At 45.1% G+C, this 22,764-nt stretch overlaps 1 protein-coding gene across 3 annotated transcripts in view; it reads right to left on the reverse strand.

Moving 5' to 3' along the window:
- WDR59 (WD repeat domain 59) overlaps window positions 1–22,764 on the reverse strand; it is a 122,274-nt gene that overhangs the window by 71,987 nt on the left and 27,523 nt on the right. For 2 of the 3 annotated variants that reach the window (XM_073015574.1, XM_007993624.3), the window contains exons 3-7: window positions 18,048–18,183; window positions 13,325–13,410; window positions 11,129–11,209; window positions 9,509–9,546; window positions 4,007–4,095 (exon numbers count right to left, since the gene is read on the reverse strand). In XM_073015574.1, coding sequence (XP_072871675.1) covers window positions 4,007–4,095; window positions 9,509–9,546; window positions 11,129–11,209; window positions 13,325–13,410; window positions 18,048–18,183 — 430 coding nt within the window. The remainder of the gene's footprint in view (window positions 1–4,006; window positions 4,096–9,508; window positions 9,547–11,128; window positions 11,210–13,324; window positions 13,411–18,047; window positions 18,184–22,764) is intronic. The other variant, XM_073015575.1, reaches the window with a different exon arrangement.

The following is a 22,764-nucleotide window of genomic DNA, read 5'->3' on the forward strand; positions in this document are numbered from 1 at the left end:
AGTGCAATCTGACAATTCCCACTCGCCTTCCACATGATCACCCACGAAGAGGGACTGAGACATCCAGATGAACCCAGCTTCGACAAAAGGGTAAAACCACCATCTTAAAGTGATGGAGTGCTAAGATTCCGAAGGAGAATGAATGTACATCACAAAAGAAAACAATACATGATTAATAAGCATAGAAAATAAACAGGCTGGGGGCAGTGGCTCGCACCTGTAATCCCGGCACTTCGGGAGGCCAAGGCAGGTGGATCATCTGAGGTCAGGAGTTCGTGACCAGCCTGGCCAACATGGTGAAGCTGGTCTCGAACTCCTGGCCTTAAGCAATCTTCTTGCCATGGCCTCCCAAAGTGCTGGGATTACAGGTTTGAGCCACTTTTCCCAGCCCAAAATTTTTCCTATCTTAAGGGAATAATCCAAACTCACAAAAAGCTTTAGATATAAAAGAAGTTCATCTTGATGTTATCTGAAACACTAGAAAACCAGAAAAAACCTAAATGATCAACAAACGGGAAATAATGAAGCTGAATCAATATCCTACAGCTACGTGACACCATATGATGATACAATATGATATGGCCACTGAAAGCTATACTTAGAGCTTATAGTACGAGGATAATGCATCTGTTGTAATGTTAAATGAAAAAACGTGTACACAACTACGTACACAGTATGACAAACTAAGTTAAAAAAAAAAAAAAAAGCATAAAACAGAAAACACCAAAATGTTAGCATTTGTCTCTGGGTAGTAGGATTATGAATGATTTTTATTTTTTCATTTATATTTTCTACAAAGAGCTTGTATTACTTCTATAATTAGCATTAGTCTATGAGGTTAAGAGTGCAATCTCCAGGCTGGGTGCAGTGGCTCACACCTGTAATCCCAGCGTTTTGGGAAGCCAAGGCAGAAGGACCACTTGAGACCAGAAGTCAAGACCAGCCTGGGCAACACAATAAGATTCCCATCTATACAAAAAAAAATGTTTTTTAATTACCTCATCATGGTGGTGCATACCCACAGTCCCAGCTACTCATGTGGGAGGATCACTTCAGCACACGAGTTTGAGGCTGCAGTGAGCTATGATTGTACAACTGTACTCCAACCTGGGAGACAGAGGGAGACTCTGTCTCAAAAACAGAAAAAGAGTGCAGTCTCTAGCACCAGCCTGCCTGGGTTCAAATTTTGGCAGCAAATTGTGCTTTGGTTTACGCATCTGTAGAACAGGGATAACAATAGCACATACTGGCCGGGCACAGTGGCTCACGCTTGTACTTCCAGCACTTTGGGAGGCGGAGACGGGTGGATCACCTGTGGCCAGGAGTCGAGACCAGCCTGACCAACACGGTGAAACCCTGTCTCTACTAAAAATACAAAAATTAGCCAGATTTGGTGGTGGGCACCTGTAATCCCAGCTACTCAGGAGGCTGAGGCAGGAGAATTGCTTGAACCTGGGAGGTGGAGGTTGCAGTGAGCCAAGATCGTGCCATTGCACTCCAGCCTGGGCAACAGAGTGAGACTCTGTCTCCAAAAAAAAAAAAAACCTTTACTTTAAAGGCTAATTATAAAGAGACATTAATCAATAAATGTAAAGCTCTTAAAATAATGCTTATGTACAATAAATGCTCAGTAAACGTTAATATGTTAGTCCTACATGAGTTTGGGTTAAAATTCACTGTCAGCACTGACACTGAACTTTTTGAAGTCTGTAATGCTTGTCACAATCAGTGCTGCTTTGACACTACAAAGCGCCAGAGAAGTAAAAATATAATCAACAAGTTCTACAACTCACCTAAGTAGAAGTCCTAAGTATCATTATTTTTAGTTTATTTAGTTATTTATTTATTTATTTTTGAGACAGAGGCTCACTCTGTCACCCAGGCTGGAGTGCAGTTGCGTGATCTTGGCTCACTGCAACCTCCGCCTCCTGGGTTCAAGCGATACTCCTGCCTCAGCCTCCCGAGTAGCTGGGACTATAGGCGTGCAGCACCACCCCTAGCTAACTTTCGTATTTTTAGTAGAGACGGGGTTTCACCATGTTGGCCAGAAATGGTCGCGATCTCATGACCTCATGATCCACCCAACTAGGCCTCCCAAAGTGCTGAGATTACAGGTGTGAGCCACCACCCCTGGCCCTAAGTATCATTATTAATTAAAAAAAAGAGAAAAAAAGCTAAAACCTTTTCAATAAAATAGATAAAAAGATTTGCTGAGGGAAATTAGTGTTATCAGTTACCTCCTTTCTAATCAGGAGACTAGAAAATGTTGTTCTAGTGACAAACTGAATAAAACCAATCACTAATTAAAGAAATAAAGAAGGCCAGGAGCAGTGGCTCATATCCATAATCCCAGCACTTTGGGAGGCTAAGGTGGGAGGATCACTTGACCCCAGGAGTTCAAGACCAGCCTGGGCAACATAGGGAGACCTTGTCTCCACAAAAAAATATTTTTAAAAATTGGCTGGGTGTGGCAGCATGCACCTGTAGTCCCAGTTACTCAGGAGGCTAAGGCAGAAGAATAACTTGAGCCCAAGAGGTGGAGGCTGCAGTGAGCTATAGTCACACCACTACACTCCAGCCTGTGTGACAGAGTAAGGCTCCAACTCAAAAAAAAAAAAAAGAGAAAAGGAAAATGGCCATACAGGAACAGAAGACAAAAACTAACATGTAGAAGATGCGGCTGGGCGCAGTGGCTCACGCCTGTAATCCCAGCACTTTGGGAGGCCGAGGCAGGCAATCACTTGAGGTCAGGAGTTCAAGACCATCCTGGCCAACATAGCGAAACCCCATCTGTACTAAAAAATACAAAAATTACCTGGGTGTGGTGGTGCGCACCTATAGCCCCAGTTACTCAGGATGCTGAGGCAGGAGAATCACTTGAACCCAGGAGGCGGAGGTTGCAGTGAGGGAAGGTCCCCACTGCACTCCAGCCCGGGCAACAGAGCCAGACTCCATCTCAAGAAAAAATAAAAAAAGAAGATGCACCCGCCCAACCTCTATGAAATCACCTTCTCACCTAAGAGCTACCTAAGGCAGAGGGCTTCTGCCACATAAGGCTTCCCCAGCATCCCTGGAGCCTGATGCAGCAGACAGGATCTGCCACGCCTGATCTCTACTCCACTTCCCGCTTCTCTTCCAAATATATGAAGGGAAGGGAGCAGCCAGAAGATAAGATGGTGGAGACATCCCTGAACAAGCCATCCCCACAACGCCTGAGCATCTCTAGCCCCAGGTCTCACAGGCAGTGAGCAGAATTTACACCCAGGTCTCATGGCAGCGATGGCTCTGTTCATTATTACTCAACAGTCTGGCAGTCAATACGGGGGAGGCCTTTTCCCTGTGTTGTGACCCTCACTGAAGCCAACACAACCAACTTCAGTAGACTTTCCATTACAGTCACAGCCAAGGAGCCGGTACTATTTCCATCCCTAGATGTCCCACGGGCTGCTGCAGTGAGAACATATGATTGATAAGCAGGCTACTTTGAGGCTGATGGGACATCTAAGCTTGTAAGGGGAAATTTAAGCATCATGAGTGTCCTGCCTCGCTCATCGTTACTGGAAGTATTCAGGATGGCAGGCATCCGAGAACAAATACATTTCACTTTGCAAGCACGGGCAGGGATAAGACACCTGCTGACAATTCTAGAATAGTGTCTGGGCTCCACGGCTTAACCCCAGTGATACACACAGTTAGTGTCTTTATTTTGGAGGAAACTGAGGTTAAGAGAAGTGACAGTAGCTGGCTTACCTGGTGTCATAATTAGGAGGTGGCAAAATGGGGCTGATTTTTTCAACCACTGTTGCTAATGTCTCACTTCCCTAGCTTCCTTCAACATTGGACTGAGACGCAAATATCATCTGGTACTACAAGCTTAAAATGAGCATTTACCATGCTGCCCAGGGTTCCCCGGACTCTCAAGACAAGCCCTGGCATTCATAAAGTCATCTTCACACCCTCTGGGAGGGATCAAAGACCAACAAGGGGGAAAAAAGAGATTACTCACCCTCTTATCCCATATCCGCACATCACCGTCATGGCTGGTGGCAAGGCAGTTAGCATTTTTTTTATTCCATTTGACCTGGGAGGCACCCGCTGCAAAGAAAAATCAGGGAAGAAAGCTGCTGCCCTCGGTGCCTTCGGAAGCAGAGCAGAGCACAGCCAGGGGAGCTGGATAATGAGTTCTGGCTGAATAAGCCCAGAACCCTTCAAGTTTCTATGACTACACCAACACCACTATTCCAGATAAAATGAAGCCAAAAAATAAATGAATTAACACATGGGAACAGGATCATAGTCACCTAATTGAGGAAATCATCTCAGGGGAAAAAATCTACAGGTTACTCTGAGCAGAATCAGCAGGAAAACGTAGTTTCTTACAGAGCAGTAGTTGAGCATGGCACTGCTGGCTGGTAATTGACTTGTCACACAACCTGACCATTTCTCATCCCCAAATGACACCTGCTTGCACTCCTAATCAGAACAGCCTCAGCTCTTATGCCTGCCCCTTCTTCTTTTTTTAATTGTTGAGCGATAGTCTTAGAAAAACACAGCCTTAGCTGAAGATCAACTACAGAATAAGCCCCAGTGGTGACCAGTTCTGCCCCAAGGGTTACATGCTCCCAGCACCCCATCTCCCCATCAGCTGTGTCAGCCATGGCCACTGGCACCACATTGATAAGGGAAAGGGAACACCCTTGGCAGTGTGTGACCTCAGTCCTTTTCCCTCTCCGCCAGTACAGAGTGTCATTGATACATTAGTGACAAAAGGGCTACTTAAGACAGGAGGCATAATGTGAGATGCCAGAAAGAGCTGAGACATGGAAAACTGGGACATAGTGGCACTTCTAGCTGACTCCTAAAAAATAAATCATTAATCAAGAACCAAACCAGAACCAAAGTGACAGCACTGCTTCCTGCCTCCTCCTGCCCTTGCTCACAGCACACATGACATTACCGCCGTGACACTGGTCCCTCTGCCTGGTGTTTATTACTGGGGAAACCCACAGTAGATCCACAGCTTTGGAGAGCTACTAGATCCAAGAAGTCCAGAGTAGGACAGAGCAATGACTCAGAACCTAACAGGACATAGAGCATTAGGCCCAGAACTTGGTCCTGTGCAAGGATATGCTGTGTTGGTTTTGATGAGGCTATTTGTCTGTCTTGTTCTTTCTTGAGACATAGGGTATCTTAAGTCATCTAAGAACAAATGGAGACCAGTGAAAATGAAGCAAGGAACAGTGTCAGGAGGTGGTTTCTTTGCAAGGAAGGATATCAGCTGCAGGAGAAAGTGAGTGAGAAGAACTTGCTCTACCTCCTCTTGACAGAGTTACTTAAGAGTCCAAGAGAACACACCTTTCTCAGTGAGAAGCCATCAGAACTCAAGGGCTCACAAAGGACTCTGGGAAGCCCCCCAGTGCAATCTGCTTTATCAAGATCATGTATACCAGGGGCCAGGCGCGGTGGCTCACGCCTGTAATCCCAGCACTTTGGAAGGCCAAAGCGGGTGGATCACCTGAGGTCAGGAGTTCACGACCAGCCTGGCAAACATGGCAAAACCGTGTCTCTACTAAAAATAAAAAAATTAGCCAGGCGTGGTGGCGTACACCTGTAATCCCAGCTACTTGGGAGACCAAGGCAGGAGAATCACTTAAACCCAGGAGGGAGAGATTGCAGTGAGCCAAGATTGCACCACTGCACTCCGGCCTGGGCAACAGAGCAAGACTCTGTCTCAAAAAAAAAAAAAAAAAAAAATCATTACACCAGGGTCAGATGGACGTCCCAAGCTATGAAAGTTCTCAGACACAGAGAACACTCTGGAATACTTACAACGTGACCCCCCAAAGGGCATAAATAATGTGCCCCCTTAGAGATGGGGACCATGGGCTCTGGGGAGCAGGCAGTACCTGAGGCTGCACCACTCGGGGGATGTTAGGTCCAGCAGCTTATCAAGGTCCACAAGCCTCTCACTTGCCTCTTTTCCCCCATGGTAGCTCTGCCACCACTGAGAAACCTCACTGAGTACAAAGGAAAGAAGTCTCCTACTTCCATTTTTTTAGAAAGATCTATAACAGAAAAAAAAGCAATGAGAACAAGCAGGCTAAAAAAAGAACAACTTTCAGCTGGGCGTGGCAGCTCATGCCATAATCCCAGCACTTTGGGAGGCCGAGGCAGGTGGGCCATGAGGTCAGGAGTTAGAGACCAGCCTGGCCCATATGGTGAAACTCCGTCTCTACTAAAAATAGAAAAATTAGCTGGGTGTGGTGACCCATGCCTGTAGTCCCAGCTGCTTGGGAGGTTAAGGCAGGAGAATTGCTTGAACCCAGGAGGTGGAGGTTGCAGTGAGCCAAGATCGCATCACTGCACTACAGCCTGGACGACAGAGCAAGACTCCGTCTCAAAAAAAAAAAGAGCCACTTTCCTTTTTAGGGTTTCCCTAAAACCAATCTAACTCAGAAATCTATAAATGTGGCCGGGCGCAGTGGCTTACGCCTGTAACCCCAGCACTTTGGGAGGCTGAGACGGGCGCGTCACATGGTCAGGAGATCGAAACCATAATGGCTAACATGGTGAAATCCCGTCTCTACGAAAAATACAAAAAATTAGCCAGGCGTGGTGGCGGGCGCCTGTAGTCACAGCTACTCAGGAGGCTGAGGCAGGAGAATGGCGAGAACCTGGGAGGGAGAGCTTGCAGTGAGCCGAGATTGCGCCACTGCACTCCAGCCTGGGCAACAGAGCAAGGTTCTATCCCAAAAAAAAAAAAAAAGAAAAAAAAGAAAACTATAAATGTAAGTAACAAAGTCAGGAGAACGTGATTGAGGCATCTGTAGACCATCTGTATTTCTATTCAGTTATACGCCTTCTCTGGCCAATCTACGTCTCAGATCATAAGTACCTAAAGCAGGTGGGGGGCGGGGGGGAAGAGCAGTAGAACTGTTAAGCACTTAGCACAGAAGCACAGGTGTTTGATTCATATATCCATGCAACAAATGCTTAGTCCCCCTTATCCACAGTTCTACCTTCTGCAGTGTCAGTCACCCCCGGTACAGTACAAGGAGATATTCTGAGAGAGAGAGAGACAGACCACATTCACATAACCTTTATTGCAGTACAGTGTTATAATTGTTCTATTTTATTATTATTAGTTGTTGTTGTTAATCACTTACTGTGTCTAATTTATAAATTAAACCTTATCCAAGTTATGTATGTACAGAAAAAAACATAGTGTATTTGGTTCAGTATTATCTGTGGTTTCAGGCATCCAATGGGGTTCTTGGACTATGTCCCCTGAGAATGGGGAGGGGGGGATTACTGTATTACTATATTAAGTATCTCCTTGGATCAGTCACAAATGCCTGTAGTGCACAAATACATACACTAGTCTACAGAACTGAGTAAGAAAGAAATGGTTTCTGCTTGGGCGCGGTGGTTCGTGCCTATAATCCCAACACTTTAGGAGGCCGAGGCAGGCAGATCACTTGAGTTCAGGAGTTCAAGACCAGCCTGGCCAACATGGTAAAACCCTGTCTCTACTAAAAATACAAAAATTAGCTGGGTGTGGTGGTACATGCCTGTAATCCCAGCTACTCAGGAGGCTGAGGTGGGAGAAACGCTTGAACAACAGAAGGTGGAGGTTGCAGTGAGCTGAGATTCCGCCACTGCACTCCAACCTGGGTGACAGAGTGAGGATCTGTCTCAAAAAAGAAAGAAAAAAGAAAAAAAGAAAGAAAAGAAAAGAGGTTTCTAACTTCACAAATCATATCACCCAGCTGCTAATACAATCATGACGCTACAGGCCTTTACATAAAAAGGCGAGGGGGTACAGAGGGAAAAAGAACCATGTACAGTAACCATTTCAGAGCAAACACCAAATGTGTGTTCCAATGCACCAAGGAGAGGCAAAGGGACAGAATTTAAGAGACAGATAATACATGCTTTTATAAAGGATGCCAAAATATTGACAATTTAGCTTTATCTCTGTGAATAAGTTATACCAGTTCTATTCCACATTCTACTCTTAGGAAGTGCTGGGAAGATTCCCTAGTAGCCCCAGTTGAGAATTCCAGAAAAGGTCAGTTCCAACTAAGCAATGAAAACAGGTAGATCAGAATGTAACTACAAAGACTTGGTTCATCCATGTTAAACAACACCATGGGCCAGGCATGGTGGCTCAAGCCTGTAATCCCAGCACTTTGGCAGGCCAAGACGGGAGGATCACCTGAGGTCAGGAGTTCGAGACCAGCCTGACCAACATGGAGAAACCCCATCTTTATTAAAAATACAAAATTAGCTGGGCATGGTGGCACATGCCTGTAATCCCGCCATTGCACTCTAGCCTGGGCAACAAGAGCAAAACTGTGTCTCAAAAAAACAAAAACAAAAACAAAAAATACCATGCAGATACAATCAGTGTAATCTAATTGTGGAGAAACCACAGGATGAACCATTGCTTTAATAAACTACAGGAAAAGAAAAACACATATCCAAAAAGGAGGAGAGAGACTTAAAAAGATGAGAAATATGTCAACCACTTACAAGTATGAACTTTATATAGATTCTTATTCAAACCATTTTTCAAACAATTTGTAACTAAAAAGGAGAGAGACACTATTGGGGAAATCTGAAAGCTGCTTAAATACTTGATGATATTAAAGAGTTACTGTTAATATTTTTAGGTATTCTTAAGTATGGTACTAGGATTCTTCTTTTGTAAAAATACACACTGAAATATTTGTTGAAGAAATGATATGATACCTAGCTTCAAAATAATCACAAGGGGACCAGGCATGGTGGCTCACACCCGTAATCCCAACACTTTAGGAGGCCGAGGCAGGAAAATCACTTGAGGTTAGGAGTTCAAGACCAGCTTGGCCAATATGGTGAAACCTGTCTCTACTAAAACTACAAAAATCACCCGGGTGTGGCAGCAGGTGCCTGTAATCCCAGTTGTTTGGGAGGCTGAGGCAGGAGAATTGCTTGAACCTGGGAAGCAGAGGCTGCAGTGGGCCGAGGTTGCACTACTGCACTTCAGCCTGGGCAATAAGAACGAGACTCTGTCTCAGAAAAGAAAAAAAATCACAAGGGGAATGAAGGTGGAGGTGAAATGGTGGGTGGAGGAAAAGACGAAATAAAATTGGATGTATGATGACAAGTGTTGAAGCTGACGATGAACACAGGCAGTTCATTTTCTTCTCCCTATTTTTACAGAATGTTTGAAATTTTCCACTACAAAAAGGTTAAAACAAATCAACTTGGCTCTTGTCCTTGGACTCTGAAATGAGGTCCTGCTCCACACCCAACAGTCCTAACTGTGGCTTCTGGGAGCAGCCTAAAGTGAGCCTCTTGCAACAACATGGAACTCACGATTCCACTCCGCCATGGCGCAGCCCAGGGAGAGGCAGTCAGAAAGGAAGATGGAAAGGAATAGGAAGGAACAGGAAAGAAATGGAAGGAAGAAAATGAAGACAAACCGAGGCGGTGGGGCAAGGTGGGAGAAGCATACACTCACCAACAGCAGATAGTGCAACAGTAGGTTTCCTTGTGTCTCTGAAATATGAAAATAAAAAATCAAATCCCCAATTTATATGCCACCACCCACCTGGTATTTTTCACCCTTTGTACACAATTCTTTGCCTTCCTTTCAGCCGGAACTTGGAATAGGTAGATTCACTGTGAGGGCCTTAAAAAGAGGTGTAAAGAGAGACCTGCTGGCCAGGCATGGTGGCTCGTGCCAGCACTTCGGGAGGCTGAGGTAGGTGGATCACCTGAGGTCAGAGTTCAAAACCAGCCTGACCAACATGGTGAAACCCTGTCTCTACTAAAAATACAAAAATTAGCCAGGTGTGGCAGGCACCTAAAATCCCAGCTACTCAGGAGGCCGAAGCAGGAGAATTGTTTGAACCCCGGAGGAAGAGATTGCAGTGAGCCAAGATCGCGCCATTGCACTCCAGCCAGGAAGATAAGAGCAAAACTCTGTCTAAAAAAAAAAAAAAAGAAAAAAGAAAAGAAAAGAAAAGGAAAGAAAGAGAAAGAAAAAAGCAAGAAAACAAATTACAGGCCATGTACAATGGCTCACACCTATAATCCCAACACTTTGGGAGACCAAGGTGGAAGGACTGCTTGAGGCCAGGAGTTTGAGATCAGCCTGACAACACAGCAAGACTCTGTCTCTACAAAAAAACCCTAAAAAATAAAAATTAGGCCAGGCGCGGTGGCTCATGCCTGTAATCCCAGCACTTTGGGAGGCTGAGAAAGGCGGATCACGAGGTCAGGAGATTGAGACCATCCTGGCTAACACAGTGAAACCGCGTCTCTACTAAAAACACACAAAAAAATTAGCTGGGCGTGCTGGCGGGCACCTGTAGTCCCAGCTACTTGGGAGGCTGAGGCAGGAGAATGGTGTGAACCTGGGAGGCAGAGCAGGCAGTGAGCCGAGATGGCGCCACTGCACTCCAGCCTGGGTGACAGAGCGAGACTCCATCTCAAAATAAATAAATAAATAAATATTGGCTGGGCATGGTGGCAAGTGCCTGTGGTCCCAGGTACTCAAGAGGCTGAAGTGAGAAGATCACTTGAGCCCAGGGTTTCAAGACTGTACTAAGCTGAGATGACACCACAGTGCTCCAGCCTGGGTGAAAGAGTGAGACCATGTCTCCAAAAAAAAAAAAAAGAAAAAGAAAAAAAGAAAGAAAGAAAGAAAGAAAGAAGAAAGGAAAGAAAGAGAGGAAGGAAGGAAAGACAGGAGGGAAGGGGGTAAGGATGAAAATGAGGGAGGGAAGGAGGGAGGGAGGAAGAGAAGGAAGGAGGGAGGGAGGGTGGGACGGAAGGAAGGAAGGAAAGAAGGAAGGAAGGAAGGAAGGAAGGAAGGAAGGAAGGAAGGAAGGAAGGAAGCAAGGAAGGAAGGAAGTCAGTCTAACTAAGGAGAGTTCTCCTTAAGGTCTTACCTAGAGAGGTCCTAGCTCTCTTCTCCATCCTCCTACAACTGTGTCCTTCACTCCCAAATAATACATTTGCACTCAAATCCTTGCCTCGAGGTATTGAGGGGAAACTAAACTAAGACACTTGATCTCTAAAACAAAGGTCCCAAATCACCCCCAACCAAGTGGTTATACCTCCTAACTGTTCTTACTTGATATCCCAAATGTAGATGTAGGTGTCCACAGAGCTGGTAACCAGGAGGTCAGGCTCAAACACTGCCCAGTCCAAGTCGCTGGGACACAAAGAATAAACAGAACAAAGAAAAGAAAAAAATTTCAGAGTCCAGGTCCGAAGCACTAGCACATCGAGTCTCTAGTGGCTTCAGAATGTCATTGTTAATGGGCTTCTTAATGTGGTTTAGGCTGAGAATCTCCAAAGTTCCTTGGTAATAAACATGAGTTTGGAAGGAACCTGTCAGGTCCTTCGCCCTGTAGTTGCCAGCTATACTATCATCTGCTCCCAGAAAAGAAATGCAGTGCTTCAACCTAAGACATTCTCTCAGGGCTGAGCCTGGTGGCTCATGACTGTAATCCCAGCACTTTGGGAGTCCAAGGTGGGCTATCACTTGAGGTCAGGAGTTCAAGACCAGCCTGGCCAATATGGTGAAACCCCCATCTCTACTAATAATACAAAAATTAGTCAGGTGTGGTGGCACACACCTGTAATCCCAGCTAGTCGGGAGGCTGAGGCAGGAGAATCGTTAGAACCTGGGAGGCAGATGTTGCAGTGAGCTGAAATTGCACCACTGTACTCCAGCGTGGGTAACAAGAGTGAAACTCCATCTCAAAACAAACAAACAAACAAACACCTTTCTCTCTCTAAACAAACAGAAAAAATGAAGGAAAAACACACAAAGTAATCTTTGCATTATCATTTTCTAAATCAAATTCCACCACAGGCACCTTGGGTAAACTCAACATCCTTAAGCAGCGGCAAACCGCCACACCACCATGCAGCACGCAGAGACGCCCAGAGGCCTGTGGTGTTCCCTACCCGTGCTCTGCTTCCTAGACAGGCAGTGAATCCACAGAACATTCCACCTGACCCAGGTGTCTCATCTTTCCCAGCACTTCCAGGTCAGCTTAGCCCAGAAACGGTGACCCAGGGAAAGAGTGGATCCAGGAAGACTCAAAACCAACTGGAAGCCTTGACTGGGAGGCGGCTGTGCCCTTGGGTTATGAACTGTGATGCAGGAGCTCTGTTACCACTGCCACCAGAGAGCGAGCCAAGGGCCATTCCCTGACATCTCCATGTCCTCCCAGGCACCACTGACCATGAACTGGGGGATTCTGCTGCATAATCCCTCCCCTCCTATGACAAAAATCAGTTCTAGGCCAGGCATGGTGGTTCACGCCTATAATTCCAACACTTTGGGAGGCCAAGGCAGGTGGGTCACTTCAGGTCAGGAGTTCAAGACTAGCCTGGCCAACGTGGTAAGACCCTGTCTCTACTAAAAAAAAATATATAAAAATTAGCCGGGCGTGGTGGAGCACACCTGTAATCCCAGCTACTCGGAAGGCTGAGGCAGGAGAATCGCTTGAACCCAGGAAGTGGTGGTTGCAATGAGCCAAGATCGCACCATTGCACTCCAGCCTGGGCGACAGAGTGAAACTTCGCCTCAAAAAAAAAAAAAAGGCCGGGCACGGTGGCTCAAGCCTGTAATCCCAGCACTTCGGGAGGCCAAGACAGGCAGATCACGAGGTCAGGAGATCGAGACTATCCTGGCTAACACAGTGAAACCCCGTCTCTACTAAAAAATACAAAAAACTTGCGGTAGCTCAAGCCTGTAATCCCAGCACTTTGGGAGGCCGAGACAGGTGGATCACGCGGTCAGGAGATCGAGACCATCCTAGCTAACCCGGTGAAACCCCATCTTTACTAAAAAATATAAAAAACTAGCCGGGCGAGGTGGCAGGCGCCTGTAGTCCCAGCTACTTGGGAGGCTGAGGCAGGAGAATGGCACAAACCCGGGAGACGGAGCTTGCAGTGAGCTGAGATCCAGCCATTGCACTCCAGCCTGGGCAACAGAACGAGACTCCGCCTCCAAAAAAAAAAAGAAAAAAAAAAAAAAATCAGCTCTAATCCTTTACCCTGGACTGGACTATATCTGTCCGGGATGTGGTCTGGGACGGGGGTCAACAGCTACGCAATGGTGCTTTTTAAATGCCGGCTGTTCCTCATTGTGTTCTCCACCATCATCTTAGTGAATGCTAATAACCCGCTGACCAGCCGGGGCCTGTGTAACACAGACAGTCAAGCCATGCAAGGAGGAGGGCATCATCATTTCGTTCCCAGGGGACTGTGACAAAGCAAGACAGCCAAGGAGCTGTGGAGGACTGGTGCCTACCTGATGACACGAGTGTGGCCTTGTAAGGTTGTGCCAACTTCCCCACTGCCGTCTTTCCACTTGTAAAGGTCCACCCGTTGGTTACTCTGAAAAGAAGGGAAAGAAGGCCGCAGGCAAATACGTTAGTATATATGCTCTTGCCCCGATCAGCTTAAGGCGGAGAAGAGGAAGCCAGGGATCTCACGCATGGCAGAGATCCTTCAGGCTGAACTTTTCTTTGAAAAGCCATCAGGAATAAGTACAATTAACATTAGCTTGAGCTAACTTCAGCTCAGTATGTAGGTCTGTGAATCTCAAAATGGAAAGGCAGGACTATCTTAAGAGACACATCTTGAACAGTCACAGCTGAACTGAAGGTGCAGAAACACTTCTGCACATGAGCTTCATGGGCCAGGAAAATGTCCCGGCCACTGGAGGAAACTCCTCCCTCTGAAGGTCACACTCGTCTCCCCAGCTGCTGGTACACTGGATGTCTCCAGCTCACCCTTCCATGATCAAATGGCCAGAGTCCACCCACCACAGGTTTTGTGGGTTTTTTTGTTTTGTTTTGTTTTTTCTTGAGATGGGATCTATATTGCCCATGCTTTTCTAGAACTCCTGGGCTCAAACAATCCCCTTGCCTCAGAGCCCAGGATAGCTGGGATAAGGTGTGAGGAGTGAAGACTGCGCCATCACAACTGGGTCCTACAACACTTTAAAAACAGAGGTGCATAAGAGAGAAAAAAGAGGCTGGGCGTGGTGGCTCATGCCTATAATCCCAGCACTTTGAGAGGCTGAAGCAGGAGGACTGCTTGAGCCCAGGAGTTCAAGACCAGTCTGGGTAACATAGCCAAATCACATCTCTACAAAAAAAATTAAAAATTAGCCAGTCATGGTGGTGCATGCCTGTGGTCTCAGCTACTCGAGAGGCTGAGGTGGGAGGATCGCTTGAGCCTGGGAGGTCGAGGCTACAGCAAGCTGTGATTGTGCAACTGTACTCCAGCCTGGGTGACACAGCAAGACCCTATCTCAAAAAAAAAAAGAAAAGAAAGAAAGAAAAGAAGAAAGACCATCAAAAGGGTGTCCTAGAAGGCAAAATTATTTAACACTCCTTGAAATATGCCTGTATTTAATTTCATAAAGGGTTAAGCAGAAAGTGACAGGGAAAATGGACCGGAAGAAACCACAGCTACAATAGAAAAATAACTTCTATCAAAGTACATTTCACTTAAATATATAACAAAACAGCAAAGGCTCCCTACATACCACGATTTTATGAAACACAATGAAAGTGATAAAGATTACTAATAGGCTGAGAACAATGGCAGGCCACTTAATAATTTTCGAAATGATATATATGTAATAGACTGATAGTCATTTTAGCTCAGAGACAGACAGATGTATAAAATTCTGAGATTTTTATCCTGAAATACCAGTTTCCAAATTGAAAAAGGTAAGATTCTTGTGAAAAGGTTAGGATTCAAAATAGCTTCCAACGGGAACAGGAATGAAAAGAAAAGTCCCCTTGTCTTCTGATAATATTCCCTGCCATTTCTGGAGGGTCTGCTAGTGCCAGTCCACCTTAACGCATCTGGCCTCTGTCCTCCCCCAGCACACGCCACAGTGGGTATCATCACCCACATTATAGATGAGGCAAGCAAGGCTCAGAAAATTGTGGGGCCTCTCAAGATAAAAGACAGAATGTTAAAACTAGGACTTGACCTCAGATTTCCCTAACTAAAGCTTTCTCATAAGGTTTTCTTCCAGCCAGGGGCAGTGGCTCACGCCTGTAATCCCAGCACTTTGGGAAGCTGAGGCAGGCAGATCACTTGAGGTCAGGAGTTAGAGACCAGCCTGGCCAACATGGTGAAAGCCCGTCTCTATTTAAAAATACAAAAATTAGCCAGGTGTGGAGGCACGTGCCTATAGTCCCAGCTACTTGGGAGGCTGAGGCACGAGAATTCTTTGAACCTGAGAGGCAGAGGCTGCAATGAACTGAGATGGCGCCACTGCACTCCAGCCTGGGCAACAGAGCAAGACTCTGTTTCCAAAAAAAAAAAAAAAGTTGCCTTCCAACCAAGAAAAAAGAAAAGAACAGATAAACTTCATTAAAATTAAAGCTTTTGTGCATCAAAGAACACTGTCAAGAATATAAAAAGACAACTAACAAAAGGGGAGAAAACATTTGCAAATCATATATCTGATAAAGGTCTAATATCCAGAATATATAAAGAACTCCTATGATTCAACAGCAAAAATGCAAACAACCCAATTCAAAAAAGGGCAGAGGCCTTGAATAGACATTTCTCAAAAAAAAAAAAATGACATATGCGTGGCCAATAAGATACTCAACATCCTTAGTCACTGGGGAAATGTAAATTAAAACCACAATAAGGCCAGGCGCAGTGGCGCACGCCTGTAATTCCAGCACTTTGGGAGGCCGAGGTGAGTGGATCACCTGAGGTCAGGAGTTTGAGACCAGCCTGACCAACATGGAGAAACCCTGCCTCTACTAAAAATACAAAATTAGCCAGGCATGGTGGTGCATGCCTGTAATCCCAGCTACTCGGGAGGCTGAGGCAGGAGAATCACTTGAACCCGGGAGGTGGAGGTTGTGGTGAGCTGAGATCGCGCCACTGCACTCTAGCGTGGGCAACAAGAGTGAAACTCCAGCTCAAAACAAACAAACATAGTAAAGTACCACTTCACACCTTCACATCCACTAGGATGGCTACAATTTTTTAAAAATACAAAAAATAAATTTTGGAGAACATGTGGAAAAATTGGAACTCTGTGCATTGCTGATGGGAGTTTAAAAGGTTTAGCAACTGTGAAAATAGTTTGGTGGTTCCCTCCAAAAGTTCAACACAGAATTACCATACGACCCTGCAATTCCACTCTTAGGTGTATACCCAAAAGAAGTGAAAATAAGTACATCCACACATATGTTCATGCCAGCTCTAGTCAATAGCCAGTCAAATGTCCTCTGATGGATGGACAGCTAGATAAATAATTACACAATGGAATATTATTCACTCATAAAAAGGAATGAAGTTCTGATACCTGCTATAACATGGATGAACTTCAAAACATTATGCTAAGTAAAAGAAGTCAGACACAAAAGACCACTTATTTTATGATCTCATGTCTATGAAAGATCCAGAATAGATCAATCCATTGAGACAGAGCACAGACTGGTGGTTACTACGAGTTGCAAGGGAGGGAGAAATGGGGAGAAACTGCTTAATGAGTAAAGGGTTTTACCCTGGAGGGACAGAAATGCTTGTGAATTGGATAGAGGTGGTGATTATATAACACTGTGAATGCAGTGAAGGATACTGAATTGTTCACTTTAAAATGATTAATTGTGAAAGAACAAATTTTAAAAAGGCTGTCTTTGTTAGCACTCCCGAACAAATGCAGTGTTAATCCACGGAGTACAACTACTGAGGCGTCAGTCTAAACCAAAGGTTCCCAATCAGAGATGATTTCGCTTCCCAGAGGACACCTGACAGTGTCTGGAGACATTTTTGATTGTTGTAACAAGGGGAGGGGAGGATACTACTGAGATCTAGCAGGTAGGGCCAGGGATGCTGCTGAACTTCCTACAATGCAGAGGACAGCCCCCACCACAAAGAGTGACCTAACAAGCCAGTAATGCCAAGGTTAAAAAATCCTGGACTAGATGATCAGGGGCTGAGGGTGAGAGGGGAATAAGAGTTCCGAGGTATAAACCAACTAAAAGAGCTCCTTCTATCACCCAGGAGAGAGGCTGAGAGTAGAAAGGCAGGAAGACTGACTATCCCTTTCTCTTTCAGAATAACCCTGAAAATCAGCGCAACCTCAGACATCCACAGTTAAAGGCAGATCCTATTTTGGAAACAGCTTTGGAAGGGCGGCTTTCTGTTCCTTCTCAAGCTGACAAACTTGCTCTTCTTTCTTTGCTCAGATGCTTTCCTTCCGCAGACTGCCTTTCCTGACAAGAACAGACTGAGACAGGCTGTACAGTGGTCCTGCCCCTGGTGAATCAGAAGGATTCCTTTAAATACTCTCCTGCCAGCCCAATACAAAAAGAGCAAAAAGTTTAGATCTCTCATTATTCTAGAATACAATGTGGCACAGAATCTGGAGAAAGATGCCACAGAGGTTCTGGTCCAGAATCCTTTTGTATAAAGAAAAGATTTTTGTATTAGAAAACCTAACAAAACTTATACATGTTTTCCCAAGGGAAAAAAATCACACATAAACAGGCACATAAAATTTGATGGGGTTAACGAAATCTAATGATTCCCAATCAAGGAAGAATCCTTTCCTTTGAATGGAAGGGTAGGGGAAGTCTTCTGATCCCTCTGAAAGCAATGAAGGTCAACTCCACACCAGCTCCCCAGTTACCCTCCTTAGAATGTTTTTCAAAGTCATCTGCCATTTGGCCGCTGGCTAGTTACATTGCTGCTGATGAAACAGGTTCTCACCACTCACAGAAATGGATGCATCTGCCTGTTTCCCTTTCAAAATCTGGATTCAGTCCCTAGAAATACAAGGCCTGACACCGATGGGACCAGCGAGCATTCCCACATATATTTAATCTGTAACTTGCCTCTGTCTTTCTTTCAGAACAATCCAAACCTCTTTTCCAACTGAGCTATGAGGACTACACTCTCTTCTTCTCTACACGGGACATAGATCTGCCAGCCCCAGATGACACATTTAACAGCATTCTCCTGTATTCCTTAAATAAGCTCACCGAAGCTGCAAAATAGTGTGCAAAGCTGTCATGAGGATTCCACTGCACAGCTCCAATGTCCCATTTGCTCTGGCGAGAGATCTTTCGGTGACCTTCGAAAGGGGCATCCAGATTGACGATGTACAAGAATCTGCGGCTAGAGACCAACATCAACATTGTAATAGTATAAAAGCACAACATCATTAGCATTAGGATAGAAAAGCACAATTGGAATTGCATACAATTTGCAAGTAGTGCTCCAAAAAACCCAAACACATATGGCATTTATTTACTCTGAAAAGCAAAGAAGTGACAAGAGTAACTCAAGATGGCTGTCACACAAAGGGAAGAAGTGTCCCTGTGACAGTCCTACCTCCAGAGATGGCCTTCCCTACCACATCCATTCATGAGAGTCTGGCCTTCTCCCGGGATTCATCTCCAACTCTCCCAGCCTTTCCTAATCCCCCAGCTAGGGTTAATTACTAAATTAGTTAATTCCACATTACTCCCATTGCATAGTTTGCATTTTGACTGCAGCATTTATCTTGTAGCAGGACTACTAATTTAAGGCTCTTGTCCTGAGTCAACTAAGTGTTCAAAGAATGAACCATGTCTCGAATATCTTTTGTTTTTTTTTTTTGAGACAGAGTCTCGCTCTGTCACCCAGGCTGGAGTACAGTGGTACAATCTCGGCTCACTGCAACCTCCACTTTCCAAGTTCAAGTGATTCTCCTGCCTCAGCCTCCCGAGTAGCTGGGTTTACAGGCACCCGCTATCACACCTAGCTAATTTTTGTATTTTGTGTAGAGACGGAGTTTCACCATGTTGGCCAGGTTGATCTCAAACTTCTGACCTCAGGTGATCCACCCACCTCAGCCTCCCAAAGTGCTGGGATTATAGGCATGAGCCACCGTGCCTGGCCGTCTTGAATATCTTTGTATGCTTCACATCACTAGGCACAGTGCTCTGCACTCAACAAATATGAGTTAAATTAAACATATCACTTATTATTAAGCCAAAATCCTGTAGAAGCAGAAAATCTCAAAATTCCCCGTACTACTCCCTGGTCAACAAAACTAAACTAAATCTATCAGGAGGGTTACAATTTCCCCGTACTACTCCCTGGTCAAGAAAACTAAACTAAATCTATCAGGAGGGTTAACAATAACAACAAAAAGGAATAATAATTAAAATAACATATGAAGTGCCAGTAATGTTCAAGGTGCCAATCAACACAAAGGATCTGAAAACAGGGAGGTCCTGCATTCACCTATTTTCTTTTTAAGTAAAATATCTTTGGTGTGTGAATCAACATCTCTGCAGCCATCAGCTATTGATTCTTTGCTAGAGACCACTCCAAGCCCCTGGAGTTCAATGAGAATAGGCAGGCTCAAAAATGAAGAAAAAGATTAATCATCCCTGCTCAGAAGAGCCAGGAAATGGCATACAAAACTCTAGGTGGTAGCAGAAACTCTGAGGAGAGATGATGGAGGGAGAAGAAGAAAAGTCAGGGGAATATACAATTTCACAGAATTTCCAGGACTTCTAAGAAAGTGCAGAACAAAGATCACATAGAATCTCTGGCCTCCTCCAAAGGAATCACCTGATCCTGCAATGGCTGGCTGGCATCGTCCCATCAGAAGAACAACAGGACAAGCCTAGTAATCATACATGTGAGGTGTGTATCAATAGCGGGGTGCAGAGGCCTTAAGGGCAAATGTACAAAGGCAGAAAGTGTGCACTTCAGGGTGAACAAGCCTGATGGAACATAGGTGTTTATCTTCATTTTCCCCAGTGCTCCACTACAATAAGAGTAAAGAAAGACAAAAAAACCTCCAAAGACAAAGAAAGTGAGACAGGAAATGAAAAGCAAGTGGACAAACGGTAATCGATCTAAAGAAAGCTAAATAGGTCAGGCATGGTGGCTCACAACTGTATTCCCAGCACTTTGAGAGGCCAAGGTGGGTGGATCGCCTCAGGTCAGAAGTTGGAGACCAGCCTGGCCAACATGGTAGAACCCCATCTGTACTAAAAGTACTAAAAAATTAGCTAGACATGGTGGCAGGCACCTGTAATCCCAGCTACTCAGGAGGTTGACGCAGGAGAATTGCTTGAACCTGGGAAGCAGAGGTTGCAGTGAGCTGAGATCACGCCACTGCACTCCAGCCTGGGCGGTAGGCTGAGACTCCATCTTGGGGAAAAAAAAAAAAAAAAAAAACAAGCTAAATAGAGCCAAAGTGCGTGAAGAGAGAAGTGAGTGAGAAGCAAGCTGCTTCCCCCCAACTGGAGGCTTTAGTCTCAAGACAAGGACAAGGGGTAGGGCTAGAGGACAACAGGCAGAACAAAAGTAGGAGAGCTGTTTGAAAGAGCACTAAGGAGGCCAGGCACAGTGGCTCACGCCTGTAATCCCAGCACTGTGGAAGGCCAAGGCGGGTGGATCACCTGAAGTCGGGAGTTCGAGACCAGCCCGATCAACATGGAGAAACCCCTGGCTAATAAAAAATTAGCCAAGCATGGTGGTGCATGCCTGTAATCCCAGCTACTTGGGAGACTGAGGCAGGAGGATCGCTTGAACCTGGGAGGCAGAGGTTGCGGTGAGCCGAGATCCCACCATTGCACTCCAGCCTGGGCAACAAGAGCAAAACTCTGTCTCAAAAAAAAAAAGAAAAAAAGAAAAAAAAACCACTAAGGAGAGGGTTATGTGCAACCCATCCAGGCAGGTGGTTGCCTCAGTGGAGAGTGGGTGCTGTTCTCTCCTAGAGCAGCCGCAGACCTGGGAAGTGGGAAGTGCTGCACTAAATCATTCCTCTCTGTATGCGGCACTCACAACTCTGCCTTTTACTCCTCAGACAGAGACTTCTTAGGAGAAAATGACCAGCCCAGGAAAAAACAAAAGCAAGCAAATAACAACAAAACCCTAGAGATAATGACATTTGGACACTCACTAACAGGGCCTGGTTCCCACTTGATCTCCTCCACCATCTACCCACTTAAAGAGAGATGCCAATTGCTCTTTAACATTAGCAGCCAATGATCTCAACCACTGGAGGAAACCTGAAGGATAGAGACTAACACAACGGAAAGAAGAAAAGGCTTCATGGCTGGACGCAGCAGCTCACACTGGAACTCTTAGTGCTACAGGCAGAAGGATCGCTTGAGGCCCGGAGTTAAGACCAGCCTGGGCAACCTGGCAAGACCCTCTCTGCATTAAAAAAATAATAATAATAAAATAAAATAAAATAAAATCAGCCAGGAGTGGTGACATGTGCCTGTAGTCTCAGTTACGGAGAAGGCTGAGATGGGAGGATTGCTTGCCCAGCAATTCAAGGCTGCAGTGAGCCATGATTGCGCCACTGCACTCCAGCCTAGGTGACAAAACAGAAAAAGAAAAGGAAAGAAAAAACTCCTCCCTTGCATCCCCACTTCCCTCCAAAATAACAACAATAACAACCAAAAAAAAAAGAGAGAGAAAGAAGAAAAGAAGGAATTCAAAGGAAACAGCGATAAATGCAGAAGAGAAAAAATCTTGGAACCACTATTCACCAAGAGTTAAGAGATAATATAAATAATAATAAACATTAAAACAATAGTTGAAATTTTTTGAAAATTAAAATAATTGAAATTTTAAAAAAAATCTGAAAGTAGTGTTAGAAGCTAAAGTTTAGGTTGGGCGCCGTGGCTCACGCCTGTAATCCTAGCACTTTGGGAGGCTGAGGCAGGTGGATTGCCTGAGCTCAGGGGTTTGAGACCAGCCTGGGCAAAACGGTGAAACCCCGTCTCACTAAAATACAAAAAAGTTAGCTGGGCATGGCAGCGTGCGCCTGTAATCCCAGTTACTTGGGAGGCTGAGGCAGCAGAATTACTTGAACCCGGGAGGCGGAGGTTGCAGTGAGCCGACATCACGCCACTGCACTCCAATCTGGGTGGCAGAGCAAAACTCCATCTAAAAAAAAGAAAGAAGCTAAAGTTTAAAACTCCCAGAATGCAAAACTGACAACAAGGCCAGAAGAAAAGTCATACAAGATATCCAACATTGACTACTAGTAGGAATTCCAACAAAAAAGAATGAGAAGAGAAAATGAGGTCAGGCACAGTGATTCATAGCACTTTGGGAGACTGAGGTAGGTAGATCACCCGAGGTCAAGAGTTTGAGATCAGCCTGGCCAACATGGCAAAACCCTGTCTCTACTAAAACTACAAAAATTAGCTGGGTGTGGTGGCACTCACCTGTAATCCCAGCTACTTGGGAGGCTGAGGCATGAGAATCACTTGAACCCGGGAGGCAGAGGTGGTTGCAGTGAACCAAGTTTTCATCACTGCACTCCAACAGTGGTGACAGAGCAAGACTCTGTCTCAAAAAAAAAAAAGAAAGAAAGAAAGAAAATGGGAAAATAAAAAGCAGAAAATGATCAAAGACATCATACAGAAAAATTTCTCTAAACTAAAAGATTCAGATTTCCAGATTTGAAGGGCCTTTCAAGGTGCTAAAAAAAAAAAAAAAAAAAAAAAAATCTGTATCTTAATCAGAATGGTGATTACATGAGTGTATATATTTGTAAATTTTAGCTATTTACTTAAGTTTACCACACTTCATACAATTTACTACACGTATTGTAAAATTCAACATAAGAAGAGGTCAGATGCATGGCTCACATCTATAATCCCAGCACTTTGGGAGGCCAAGGCAGGAGGATCACTTGAGCGCAGGAGCTCAAGATCAGCCTGGGCAACATAGGGA

This window comes from Chlorocebus sabaeus, chromosome 5 (genome assembly GCF_047675955.1).
Source record: "Chlorocebus sabaeus isolate Y175 chromosome 5, mChlSab1.0.hap1, whole genome shotgun sequence".
Taxonomy (NCBI): domain Eukaryota; kingdom Metazoa; phylum Chordata; class Mammalia; order Primates; family Cercopithecidae; genus Chlorocebus; species Chlorocebus sabaeus.